The following is a 13,950-nucleotide window of genomic DNA, read 5'->3' as shown; positions in this document are numbered from 1 at the left end:
TCAGATGCTTAAAACCCAGCTTTGATTTGTTGATTTCTCTACCTGTTTTTTGCATCTCTCTATTTTCTCTCTCTCCTGGCTGGTGAAGAACTTTCCGATTGTCTTGTTCCAGCGAAGGATCCACTCGTAGACGACGGAGAAATCTCCGGAGGTAGAGTTGAATGCGTAATAAACACTGCGTCCCAATCGTTCGCTCTCACCTGAGACACACACACAGAATTGAATCATGTGGGGTTCCTCAGGGATCGGTTTTAGGACCACTGCTTTGTAATCTTTATATGTTACCGCATAAACCCCATCCAGACCCAGCACTAGAGCAGGGTTCCCCAAACAGCTCATGATTCATTTAGTCATTTAAAATTATATATATGAATCAAAATATTAACATGATTAAAAAATTTGAATAATTTAATTTAAAATATAATCTAAAAATAAATCAAAACGAAATAAGCTAAAATGAAAGTTTCTTAAACAGAATAAAATGATAAAATAAAGATGTAATTTTAATTAATAAATGGTTCTAAAATAAAAGAATAAATGTAATCAAACCCTAAAGTTATTAAAAACATAAGACTGTAACATTTATTAAATAAAAAAATCTGAATTAAAAACTTTCTTAAGTAATAACTAAAGTAGTAAATATAAAATGATAATGAATAGTTTTAAAATAAAATAATTAAAATAAAATACTTTGTAAAATATATAATTTAAGATTGTAATAAATATAATAAATACTTTTTAAAATAAAATAATATTTGAATAAAAACATGAATTTAATCAAATAAAAATGAATCCTTACAATGAATTAATACTTTAAAATACAACAATTATTAAAAGCATAACAACAAATTAAAAGTGCAGACTCGAGCGGAGCTGCTTATTTTATGTAAGAAAGCTAATTATTCTGAAACCAATGCAACCGCATTTTCAAGCCCTTTATCCAGAATCCAAGCATTTTTCAAACCTTGAAAACACTGCATTAAGATTCAAGCATCTTCAGGGGTTTCAAGCCCCCGAATGAACCTGTGAACTCCAGACCGTTCCCAGATCTTACCAATGCACTTCCCTCGGTGAACTACGACCTCTCCGAGGAAGCTGCTGCTGAAGTGAAGGAGCTCCTGCTGCCGGGCGTTATCTTCATTATACGTGTCTCGTCTGAGAAGAGAAGAGCAGCACTCACATCAGACGGAGAGATCAGGTGTGTGTGTGTGTGTGTGTGAGTGTGTGTGTGAGTGTGTGTGTGTGCGTGAGTGTGTGTGCGTGTGTGTGAGAGTGTGTGTGTGAGAGTGTGTGTACTAGTATTCCACTGTGGTATTGAGAAATGTGCATTTTGCTGGTCTCTGAAATGTAGATAAAACATTGTTTGCAGAAAGTCTATATGTGATATTTGTGGCTATCTGGAGATAAGTCCTTCCTATAGGAGCACGGAGTGTAAAGCTGGTGTAGTCCTGTGCCCGGTTGCATGAAACTCCTTAAGTGAGGGTTTCCCTGAGGGTGAAAAAAATCCCTGAGGTAAGGGATTTCATTAAGAGCGTTGCAAGAAACCTCTTAACTGTCACCCTTACCTAAGTGTTTATACTAAGCGTTTCACAGTAGTTTCTGACAACATACGGCAAAGATCGCCGCGGTTGCTATAGTTACTACCTCTAACAGTAAACACAACATAACGAACCACAAAACCAAACCCTTGCTAAAATCACACTTGTATTAATATATTTGTGCTATGGAGGGTACAAACATAACAGAAAACAAAAAAACGTAAACCAAACTGGACAGAGGAGGAAAAGGCAATTATTGTTTTCGTTAGTGGTTATAATAATAATAATACTTTTCAGCCTTTCATCAACCATTCATCGTCTCCAAGAGATTATTACGATCATTAAAAACAAGCCTTGGTATTTCCTCCTCTTCAATTAACACTAAATCAGCCATCGTATTTTGAGTTTAAGTTGACTTAAGGGAGCTGTTTTGGTCCCTTAAATTTATTAAGGTGAAATGGCCACTAAGGACTTTGTAGCAACTCTTAAGGGAACACTTAGATAATTAAGGGGAAAAACTTAATAACAGCCTTAAGTTCCTTAAGGAAACCCTTCGGGTTTTTTCTTGCAACCCAAGTTTCACTAAGGGTACCCTTAACCTTATATCTAAGGGATTTCTTAGCTTTAGGAGTTTCATGCAACCGGGCACAGACCTGTGTCTGCTGCTGGACGTGGTCCGGCGTCTGTTGGTCAGGGTTTTCTTCCCGTCAGAAGGATCCACCGGAGACCCAGCCGAAGCAGACGCTTGTCTCTCTGAAGACGGAGTGATGCTGACAGCAGAGCTCTCCAGTCGCTCCTGGATCACAACACAGTACTCACACCTTATTAACCCCTTCACATCATCAAACAGGAGACCTGCAGCACTAAACCAGCCATCAGGGTCGATCTTATGAAACTGAGAGGTCTACATCATCTGAAGCTGAATAAATGATCTCTCCATTGATGTGTGGTTTGTTCGGAGGACAATATTTGTCTGAGATACAACTATTAGAAAATCTGGAATCTGAGGGAGCAAAAAAATCTAAATATTGAGAAAATCATCTTTAAAGTTGTTCAGATAAAGTTCTTAGCAATGCATGTTATTAATCAAACATTAAGTTTTGATATATTTACGGTAGAAAACTTACTAAATATCTTCATGGAACATGATTTTTACTTAATATCCGAATGATTTTTGGATATCAAATAGTATATCTGCTGTCTGAATGATTGTTGGTTAGACTGTGTATATATTAAAAGAAATATAGAATATTTTAACAAATAAAACTTTATTGCGAAGACATTTTAAAATTTTTATATGCATTATTTAAACGATATAATACAACAATAATAAAGAAAATGCAACACAGTAGGCCCACATCACTAACTTCAATGATGTAAAAAATAAAAAGTATATAAATGTATTATTTAAATATAATATTTATATAACAATAAAAAAGGCCCACATGATTATTTAAATATTATAGATACAATTCTAATATTTTAATTATAATATATTAGAACTCTAACCTTTATGAACATTATTAATACTTTTAGAATACAAGAAGAATTACAATAAAAAAGGCCCATGGGATGTAATTCAAAGACAGTTTATATTATTAAATATTGTACCTAAAATAATTCAAAGCGTTAATATTTAACCCTTGATATTATATGAGGGAAGACACTTTATTGTACATTTGATGGCATTTATTTAAATGCTTAAAAACCAAACTTCTTCTTCTGAACTGATTTGGGTTTTTTTTCTTTCCTCACCAGTTTGGCCATCTCTTTCTTCCTCTTCTCTTCTCGTTTCTCCTCCTCTCTCCTCTGGATTTCTGCAAGGATCTCGTTTTGCTGCGGAGAGAAATAAAACACAGTAAATAAAACCACAGTAAAGAGCAACACTCTTTGATCAGAGCTGCTCTGTGATAACTCATGCTGTGCAACAGGAAGTGACACGCACCATCTGCTCTTCCTGTCTGCGCTGCTGATCGATCTTCTGCTGTTCCTCCTGAGCCAGACGCTCCTGCAGACGCCGCTGGTTCTTCAGCATCTCCTCGTGGAAGGAGCTCGAGGGAGGAACGTTGTGCTCCGTCAGAAAACCCTGAACAAAATCAGCCAGCTCATAGATCATCACCTGAGACAGGAAGAGGAAGAAGAAGAAGAGGAAGACGTGACCACACAACACCCATCCCTGCTGAACTCATTTAGCTATTTACATTACAAATATTAGATACATTTATATTTAAATAATTACATTTAATTTAACAGAAATAAATTACACTTTAACAGAGATTCACACAGAAAACAGATGTTTTAAATCACAATAATATTTCACTGTTTTTACTGTATTTTTTACATCTTAGTTATAGTGTAGTTTATACGGCCTCATAGTGAAGAGAATGAGATCCGCACCTCTCCGCATCGGTCTTGAGCCAGTTTGTGGAGCTCTTTCTGGAGTCGCTCCAGTTTGTCGTAGGACAAGCCTTTAGCGTTCTTCAGCTCCAGCTCTGGAGGCCTGATCGAGTCACAACCAATCACAAATCAGTCTGGACACACACACACACACACACTCCTTCAACTATAAATGACCTTTGAGTTTAGCTGGTCATAATCACACGTCTGTTCCTCTGAACAGTGTGATTTATTAGTTACTATAGTTAACTAAAGCCATCATAAAAACATTTTGTTACTTGAAACAAAACATTAACAAAAATAAAATAACTAAAACTGAAATATAAAATAATAAAAAACTGAGATATTAAAAATATATTTAAATGACTTAAAAAATATATATATATATTTATAAATGATAATGAAAATGGAAAACAATGTAAATTAAAGTTTATTTATTTAGAATTAGTTTGCGGTTGCAACAAAGCGGTTGCCGAGCAACACACAGACGTAAACAAAAGTGAATGTTACTTTGTAGAGTTATTTACAACAGCTTTGAACGCTGCTCAGCCAATCAGAATCAAGGACCGGAACTTTTTTATAACAAGTAATGAATTATTGTTAGCCAGATAAACAGACTGACACTCACACATCTGGATACGTTGGAGGACATTTGACCTGCAGGTCCACTGAGACATAACTGGTCTGTCTGTAACCAAGTCCCTTGGGCCGCAGGGACAGATAAACCTCTGGAGGACGACTGACCTGCAAAACACACCACACACGGAGCTCATTAAAATATGACACGCCCACACACACTGTACCTGCATAGTATAATAACATGTACTGAGCTCATTAACATATGACACGCCCACACAAACATCAGTAGAACGTGAAATGAAGAACTAAATTAAGTCTGTTTGTTCAAAGATAAATATTTAAAGGCAACTGAATAGAAAAACAAACTCTTTAAAACGTTTCATTTACAGGTGTATCTCAAAACATTTGAAAATCATGGAACAGTTCTTTATTTTTTGTCATTTAAATGTAAAAAAAAAGCTAACTTTCTTATCTTCTAGAATCACTGCACACAAAATAAAATATTTCAAGAGGGGTTCCTTTTATATTCTGATGGTAACGACTTACAACTTTGAAAAAATTTACAATTCAGTACCTAAAAAAAATGTTATATTCAATTTTGAGTTTGATTAGTCTGATTAGATTTGAGTATACATACTGGGTGCCTTCAAAAGTTCACACATCCTTTAATATTAATACAGTGTGTCATTTTTATAAATTCAGTTATTTTGTCTTGTGGAGTATATGTAAACATCTGTGATGTGAAACAGTACAAAAAATATAACATGCAAGTTTCATGATCGCTCTAATTCTGTTTCAATTATTAATATCTTGCACATTCTGCAAGGGTTATGAAAACTTATGAGCACAATTGTGAGTGTGTGTGTGTGTGTGTGTGTGTGTGTGTGTGTGTGTGTGTGTGTGTGTGTGTGTGTGTGTGTGTGTGTGTGTGTGTGTGTGAGAGAGAGAGAGAGAGAGAGAGATACACAGAGTTAATAAACAAATGACACGCCCACATGTATACTGCACGCATCTGTGTGTAAGTACTTTAAGCAGTTAGGAGTTCAGAGAGTTAAATAAATAACTAAATGAAGCTGGTTTGTGCTGTAAGAAACATTATAAGTGCACTTGACTGAAACGAGTCTTTAGGGAATACAGAATAACACGCGCTGAACAGCATGTAGTGTTAGTGATCGACACACACACACTTGTACCTTCCAGGGCAGCTGTGCTCGGATGTCTCTGAAGTCCTCTCCGTAGATCGATGACAGCGCCTCGAGCTCGTTCTCCTGCTGAAGAGAGTAATCACTCATCCTGCATCCTGAGCTCACACACTCTCCTCATCACCATCTCCGAGCACACACACGCGCTGCGAGGCCGCGAGAAGCACAAATCAAACTTTCATGTGGAAGTATGGAATCATAACCATAACAGCTGTCGCGTGGCAGCGTCTCGCACTGATGACGTGTGCGGCGCGACCCGCGCTACGTCATCACGCCGCCGCGAGGCGCTGCTGTCCTTCCTTCATTCGAGGAGAAATGCGTCCCAATCTGCCTATTTACACTACTCCCTTAAAACATTTACTCTGATGTAGCTACACAGTGTTGAGTGTGTAGTAGATGAGAATAATTACACGCACCCTGTCACTGTAAACTGGCCTGTCAATCATCTCGTCAACGGATGTTTATTAAACTTTACATTGTTGTTGTTGATGAAATATCATAACACAACTAACATTAAATACACAATTTTAACAGGTTAAATGTTGATTATTAATAACTCAAATCCCTTTATCTAAAGCTGTCTACTTCACCGTCGCGGTCGCACGCATCCGCCATGTTTGTAGTTTTTCTAACGTGTTTTATTCGGCTGATCACTGAGCTGCTGTGAATCGTCTCTGAGCACACAGAGCAAAACAGCTATTAATAGACACAGTCTGAAGCTGTGGCCCGTGTGAAGGAGCAGCGAACCCTCGTAACCAACATTGACATACAGCTCTCCTTCTACACAACACACCGCTTCAGAGCTAGAGATTCATTTCACTCTTGAACACAGAACAATAGATAGACAGACAGACAGATGGATGATGGATAGATTTCAATCTGGTTTTACAACACTCAGCACTGAGTCTGCGCTCTTTAACATTTTCAGTGATGTGTTATTGACCACCGACGCTGGTGATACATGGCTTTAGTGTAGACTTGAGTTCAGCCTTTGACTTTGTGGACCACAGGATTATTTTATCCCGACTTGAATGTTCGATCGGCTTATCTGACAGTGTTGAAATTCCTGTCAAATAGAAGGTTTTTTTACCCAAGGTGCTTTTTCATCCTCGATGGCTCAACTTACTTGTGGTGTACCCCAGGGATCTATTTTAGCACCATTATTATTTTTCGCTGTATATGCTATCTTTAGGATCTATTATTAGTAAATTTGGGGTATACTACCACTGCTATGCAGGTGATACAAAACTTTACATACCCATGAAACCTAATAATATGTATGTGTTTACTTGCTTTTTTATTTTTCTACTTTGTACAGCACTTTGGCCAACAAAGGTTGCATTTAAATGTGCTAGAAAGATAGATAGATGAATGGTTCACACTCTTCTATTTCAGTTCTCAGTTCTTCTTCATGCACTGGTTTGGAGATGTGTGTAAGACAGTTCTGCTGTGTTGTCATTGTAAGGTTGTATTTCCTAATGAGGTGCTCTTATGAATCACACCAATGGGACAAACGCTCGGCTCATAACACCTGATGAGAACTGTGACCCTAAAAGGAGAGAGCTAAGCCAATCAGAGCGCAGCTACTACTACAGCCCGGCCAATCAGAGCGCAGCTCGGGGGAGCGGGCCGGCTGCTGTTACCCCTCAGCTGTTCACCACATTTAGGGTTCGAGCCCACATGCCAGCACACTGGCCCATTGACATATACAGTATTCCTCCTGGAGAGAGCGAGGAGCCTCTAAGACGTTGCTAAAAAGAGACGGTTACGGTTGGGGGACATCTTTAGGCCACCAGTGTTCGTAAAAAGCTGAATAATCAGAATTATATCAAGAGAGTGCTGACTATAGCCTTGAAAATCTCTCGCTGTTTCTCACAGAAGCCTGACATTTCTGTGACAAAAAACAGCAATGAAGAAGGTTTGTGTGCAGGACTGAGTTGAAAATTGGGAGGAGAAATGAAAACATGATTATGAATCTTAATAATAACCTACAAACAGTTGAACGCATGTCTAATTGTTTAAAACACATTCCAGCAGAGGTAATGCATGCTTCAACCTTTCCTCCAAGTAATAAAAAAAGCACTTCAAAAGCAAACACAACATAAAAAGTAGTTACATTAAAAGAAAACATGAAAGCAAGTGAACACTATATAGAAAGTATATATTTATTAATTTGTTTTAATTGTTGTTTTTAATTGCATAAAAGAAAAGGATAAAATAAAAGAACACTATATATATATATATATAATAAAAATAAATTTTATAATACTTATTATGCGTGTTTATATAATATTTACATTATAAAAAGTAATACATTTATATATTACACATGCACATTATAATTTGTCCTTTAAATAATGATTGCATCAAATATGCAAAAGGTGCTGGGCGGTGTAAATATAAATACTATTTGAGTTCACATAAATATGCACGTTTGTCATTTTATATGGCATTTAACGCAGACATCAGAAGTGGATGACTGGCGCTCAGCCCGCTATTTCTCAGGAGGCCTTTCTTAACTCTAGTGAGGCCCAGTCCACCCAGAGATCAGGTTCATGGGTGGAGAGGGTTATTTTCTGGTTTTTATTTTTTCTTGTCTGCACTTATTTGGGCTTGTGTGAACCCCAGGCTCCGCCCCGGGCCCCGAGAGCCGCTCTTATTTAAAGGGACTCCTCACCTTGTGTCTCTGTCCCAGTGGAAGCATCAGTCTTGTGATTACAACTTGGTGAGTCCTTCGATCATCCGGAGAACCTTCTGCATCTGAAATCTCTTTGGGTGTTTAGTTTTGAGTTTGTGCTGCAGGTTTGTGAAGACGTAACAGATAGAGAACAGATTTAACAATTGCTTTTCTGGTTGAGCAGATAATCTTACAATAGTGTGTGATTAGCAAGTAAAAACTAGATTTATAAGGTGTTTTTGGTGAAGCATCAGCTCAGCTTGAATGAAGGCAGGCAGCTGCAAACAGAGACTCGTCGAGCTCTAAATAGAGCATCTGTCCTTCAGCCTTTCTTCGGCTGGAAGTCTTGAGCTGCCACGAGGAGATATGATTTCACTATCCCTTCATGGACAGAGACGCTGATCGCTCTAGGCTATTATTATTGAACTATTCTACACTAAAAACCTAAGCTGCATGCAATTCATACCACATGAATATGTGATTTAGGTGAGTTTCTAACAAGAATGATTTGTGTAATTGATTTTAGGTGACAAGTGTAAAATCGTTTGGATAAAATCATCAGCTAAATGCGTTAATGTAAATGCAGCTGCTCTAAGAACTAATCATTTAACGTTTTCTGTTTTCATTTTAGCGTCAATTAAAGATTTAGTATTTTTAAAAATATTTTTAATTCCTTTTTATTTTTTTGTAAGTTGAAGTTTCATCACGTTTTATGTTTTAGTCATTTTTATTATTGAAAAATATATATATTTTGCTACTCCTTGTAATGTTTTCATCTTAATGTTTTAGTAGCGTATTTTTGCCATTTTTACTAGTTTTGCAACATTTTAATTAGCTTACATTTATATTTTCCGTTGTTCAGTCATTTTGATGCTTCATTTTTATGCTCTCTATTTTCATCTTAGTGAAAATTGTTACATTTTGTGGAGCATTTTTAAAAAGTCTACACATCTTTTATTCATTTTTATTTCACTTTTTGTTAGTTTGGTACTCTGGCAACAAGCAGAAGTAAATTTTTATTTGAAGAAATGATCTTTGACCAAACAGCAGTTGGCCTTAATCTGTCTGACTTCATGACATTAGACCGATGTTACTGCACCCGACTTCAGAAAAGAAAACAATTAGACGACTAACTCTTAAGACTATTCTGTGTGGTTAATGCACTCGTCCTCAGGATGTAAACTCACTGTGTTTATCAGTATTTCTCAGTCTGCCTCTGACCGTTTCCTTCACAGACCAACCAGAAAACCAACCATGTGCGACGACGAAGAGGTTACCGCCCTTGTGTGCGACAACGGCTCTGGCTTGGTCAAGGCTGGATTTGCCGGAGATGACGCTCCCCGTGCTGTCTTCCCCTCCATCGTTGGCAGACCCCGTCACCAGGTGCGAACACATCTGCAGAACATCATAAGAGAGGAACCGCTCTGCTGGCCTGCTCTCTAACCACGCTTCTCTCTCCTCAGGGTGTGATGGTGGGTATGGGTCAGAAGGACAGCTATGTAGGTGATGAGGCTCAGAGCAAGAGAGGTATCTTGACCCTGAAGTACCCCATTGAGCACGGCATCATCACTAACTGGGACGACATGGAGAAGGTGCGCGTCTAATCTCTTCTGGTTGAATGCATGCATGTGGCGTTGTGATTGACACAGTGATGTGTGCTGTTCAGATCTGGCACCACACCTTCTACAATGAGCTGCGTGTGGCCCCCGAGGAGCACCCAACCCTGCTCACCGAGGCCCCTCTCAACCCCAAGGCCAACAGAGAGAAGATGACTCAGGTACAGAGGAAGAGTCGGAGGGTTTCTCAGAGACAGAGTCAGACTGCTTCATGACGCTTGTCTGCTTTGCTCTTGCAGATCATGTTTGAGACCTTCAACGTCCCTGCCATGTATGTGGCCATCCAGGCTGTGCTGTCCCTGTACGCCTCTGGACGTACCACTGGTGAGGGCTTTTAATAAAGAGACTTATCAGTGTTAGAGTTAAAACATAAATGCATATTTTGGATCGTGCAATTGTGCAATCAATGCAATAGTGCTATGCTACAAATGCAAAAAACTGAAAAAAAAAAGTTGGAAAAGTTTCTTTTTTTTTTGAGAACTAAAACCAGATTCTGTTTCACTGTAATTCCCGGTGATGTCCTGCAGGGGGCATCATACGTTAAAACATCTATTTTATTTTTATTTTTCATTAATTTATAATAAGTTCGAATCACATTACAATTATTATCATATACCAGTATCACTTTTAATCATATTTTTGAATGTTTTTTTTTAGTTTAGTAAAATTTTAAATAATTTAGTGTTTTCTCATTTTTAATTAGTTTTTATATATAACTTGAATTAATTTTTATTTTCGTTTTCAGTTTACGTTTTAGTAATCTGGCTTGTTGTCTTATTGTCATTTTTAACAGGTTCTATAGAGTATTAATTAATTTTTATTTAGGTTTTAGTTATTTTAGGTAAATCGTGTTGCCTTGGCAAAACATCAAAACCGATAATCATCACAAACAAAAAAATAAGTATTTATTTCTCTCGAGTTCAAAGGCAGATTTTATAATTTATTAATTTATAATAATGCTGTTTTGTTCCGCTTTTGGCGCATAAACATTAAATCGAACATTTATCAAATAAAAGTTTTATCGCGATTATTAGCGTTATTGTTTTATCGTTCATGCCCTAGATGAAATAAGTTTTATATATAGAGAGAGAGTAAAATTTTTATGGTTTTAGTTTTGGTTAACAGTAATAACAACCCAGATTACCAGTATAATATTTAAGTGATGCTTTAAAAAAAAAAAAAATATATATATATATATATATATTGGAATTTAATCTTTTTTTTTTTTTTTTTTAGTTTGGTTATTTGACATGGGTTATATACTTTATTCATCACTAGGGCTCTGTCATTTAATCAGATCAGTGAATGAGGTCGATTCCCGGTGTGCTCCGCAGGTATCGTGCTGGACGCCGGTGACGGTGTGACCCACAATGTCCCCGTATACGAGGGTTACGCTCTGCCCCACGCCATCATGCGTCTGGATCTGGCCGGTCGCGATCTGACTGACTATCTGATGAAGATCCTGACCGAGAGAGGCTACTCCTTCGTCACCACCGGTGAGTGCGCTGCAGTCCGCGCGCGAGAACACGTGCGACAGCAGCACGAGCTAATAACGGGTTAATCTCGCCTCTCCGCAGCTGAGCGTGAGATCGTGCGCGACATCAAGGAGAAGCTCTGCTATGTGGCTCTGGACTTCGAGAACGAGATGGCCACCGCCGCCTCCTCCTCCTCCCTGGAGAAGAGCTACGAGCTGCCCGACGGTCAGGTCATCACCATCGGTAACGAGCGCTTCCGCTGCCCCGAGACCCTCTTCCAGCCTTCCTTCATCGGTGAGTCTCGCGCGAACGCGGTTTGATTGACAGGCCCTGCTCAGTGCTGATGACTGAACGCTCTGCTCTCAGGTATGGAGTCCGCTGGGATCCACGAGACCGCCTACAACAGCATCATGAAGTGCGACATCGACATCCGTAAGGATCTGTACGCCAACAACGTGTTGTCCGGTGGCACCACCATGTACCCCGGTATTGCTGACCGCATGCAGAAGGAGATCACTGCTCTGGCCCCCAGCACCATGAAGATCAAGGTGAGATGCTGCAACAATACATTAGAGATTGTGGGAGGTCATGGGTTCGATTCCCATGAATGCATGAACTGAACAAACCCACACTTTGAAATGCAATGCATGCCTTTTTTTTAATTCAAATTTTAATTCACTGTATTTGCTTATATATACATTATTAATTGCACTTTTGCATAGATAAATAAGTATTAAATATGTTTTAAGAACTATTTATCAACGTTACATTTCTTAGTGACACTTTACCATAATTATGCCAGTTGATGCATTAACTAACAAACAACACTACGTTTGCTACTTTATACAAATCCAGCTGTTCATGTCGGCTCAGTTCCACGTTTAATATTACCAGATTTTAATAATTTAAATTGTTAAGGTGTAGAAATAATTTTCACTCAGAAAGGGCGAGTAAATTTCACTATTATTTACAAAGAAATGGCAAGTGAAAAGATTGCAATCTGAAACATAATCCAATAACCTTTGCTTTATTTACATATTTTTAAAAAATCAGTCTATTAGTAAATGTTGAAACTAAGATTAATAAACACTTTAGAAGTATTTTCATTCTTAGTTCATGTTAACTAGTGGAACCTTATTATAAAGTGTCACGAGTCTCTTTTTTAAAGTGCAGTGAAAGTGGTTCAGATTAAGAGAGCTGCATCTGCATCACATGTAGAGTTTCAGACACTCAGTGTTTCTCCGGTCTCTCTGTAGATCATTGCTCCTCCTGAGCGTAAGTACTCCGTCTGGATCGGTGGCTCCATCCTGGCTTCCCTGTCCACCTTCCAGCAGATGTGGATCACCAAGCAGGAGTACGACGAGGCCGGTCCTTCCATCGTCCACAGGAAGTGCTTCTAAACCGACGACGACCTCTCAGTCTCAGCCGTACATTTGTACCGTCTCTTTTACTGTATATACATGTAATGTTGTAATAAAAACAGATTAACAGAGAACAGTGTGTTGAGTTATCATTAGCATGCTTTTTTTTGTATGCATGACTGCATTAACCCAAAATGCATTAAATTAAATAATGCAAAAAAAAAAAAAAAAAGAATAAATATACAAAGGTATACAAAAAAGGTGCCAATGCCATGGTACAGAAATTATGCCAATACCATAGTACTATAACAAAACTAATTCCTAAAATATAATGCATTGCATTCTATTAAATATGTATGGAAGCCTGTTTCCACCACAGAATTAAAAAAAAAAATAATGTAATTATTATTATTTTTTTTTTGCAATTTTGAAAAATAAAAGTATAAAATAAATACATGAATAATTGCAATATATAAACAAGCAGAGAGGAAAAATTCATTAATTAATTTATTTTTATTATATGATGGGAACTACAAAAATGAATTTTGAGGGGGAAAAACATTTCAAGAAAAAGGTCAGATAAAAAGTTGCAATTAGCTTTTGTTTCGGATATGGGCTTCTATATGTATATATTTTATTGCATTATTTGGGCCTGGTTTTACAGACAGGGCTTAGACTAAGCACGGATAATGTCATAGATCACTTAGATCATTTAAGTAACTTTATAAACAAGGTAAAAACACTACTGATGTGCATCTTGAGATAAAACAACAAAACTGACATATTTTAAGATAATTCAGTACAAGTTTCTTTCAGTTAAAACAGCCCAGACATGCTTTGCTTTTAATCCAGGACTAGTCTTAAAACGTGTCTGTGATAGTACCATGATGTATCATGTAAATTACTAAATTACATAAATTTTAACATTTCTGTACAGGGGCTATGGACGAAAATAGCCTTTGGCTAATTCTGGTACATTTACAGAAGTGTTTTATTCATTCACAATGTCCCTGTTAGCTAAACAAATAAAATGACAGAAAAAAAGGTACAAGTAAAACAAGAAAAAACCGAAAACAAACATCAGATTTGTTCAAATATCCCACTG

At 37.5% G+C, this 13,950-nt stretch overlaps 2 protein-coding genes across 3 annotated transcripts in view; one reads left to right on the top strand and one right to left on the bottom strand.

Annotated features, from left to right (window-relative positions):
• Positions 1–5,965, bottom strand: part of eif2ak4 (eukaryotic translation initiation factor 2 alpha kinase 4) — a 45,826-nt gene extending 39,861 nt beyond the window's left edge. For both annotated transcript variants that reach the window (XM_059519771.1, XM_059519772.1), the window contains exons 1-8: positions 5,708–5,965; positions 4,564–4,679; positions 3,936–4,038; positions 3,484–3,657; positions 3,294–3,374; positions 2,192–2,334; positions 1,055–1,155; positions 43–200 (exon numbers count right to left, since the gene is read on the bottom strand). In XM_059519771.1, coding sequence (XP_059375754.1) covers positions 43–200; positions 1,055–1,155; positions 2,192–2,334; positions 3,294–3,374; positions 3,484–3,657; positions 3,936–4,038; positions 4,564–4,679; positions 5,708–5,806 — 975 coding nt within the window. In that variant the 5' untranslated portion in view covers positions 5,807–5,965. The remainder of the gene's footprint in view (positions 1–42; positions 201–1,054; positions 1,156–2,191; positions 2,335–3,293; positions 3,375–3,483; positions 3,658–3,935; positions 4,039–4,563; positions 4,680–5,707) is intronic.
• A 2,323-nt stretch (positions 5,966–8,288) lies between these two features.
• LOC132112331 (actin, alpha skeletal muscle) lies at positions 8,289–12,979 on the top strand. The gene is made up of 9 exons (XM_059519770.1): positions 8,289–8,441; positions 9,629–9,776; positions 9,857–9,985; positions 10,060–10,170; positions 10,249–10,333; positions 11,344–11,505; positions 11,587–11,778; positions 11,851–12,032; positions 12,741–12,979. The coding sequence occupies exons 2-9, from the start codon at positions 9,648–9,650 to the stop codon at positions 12,882–12,884; spliced, it is 1,134 nt and encodes a 377-aa protein (XP_059375753.1). The 5' UTR covers positions 8,289–8,441; positions 9,629–9,647; the 3' UTR covers positions 12,885–12,979.
• The last annotated feature ends 971 nt before the right edge of the window (positions 12,980–13,950 follow it).

This window comes from Carassius carassius, chromosome 32 (genome assembly GCF_963082965.1).
Source record: "Carassius carassius chromosome 32, fCarCar2.1, whole genome shotgun sequence".
Lineage (NCBI taxonomy): Eukaryota > Metazoa > Chordata > Actinopteri > Cypriniformes > Cyprinidae > Carassius > Carassius carassius.
Note: the sequence above shows the minus strand (reverse complement) of the source record. Positions and strands in the feature narration are given on the sequence as shown.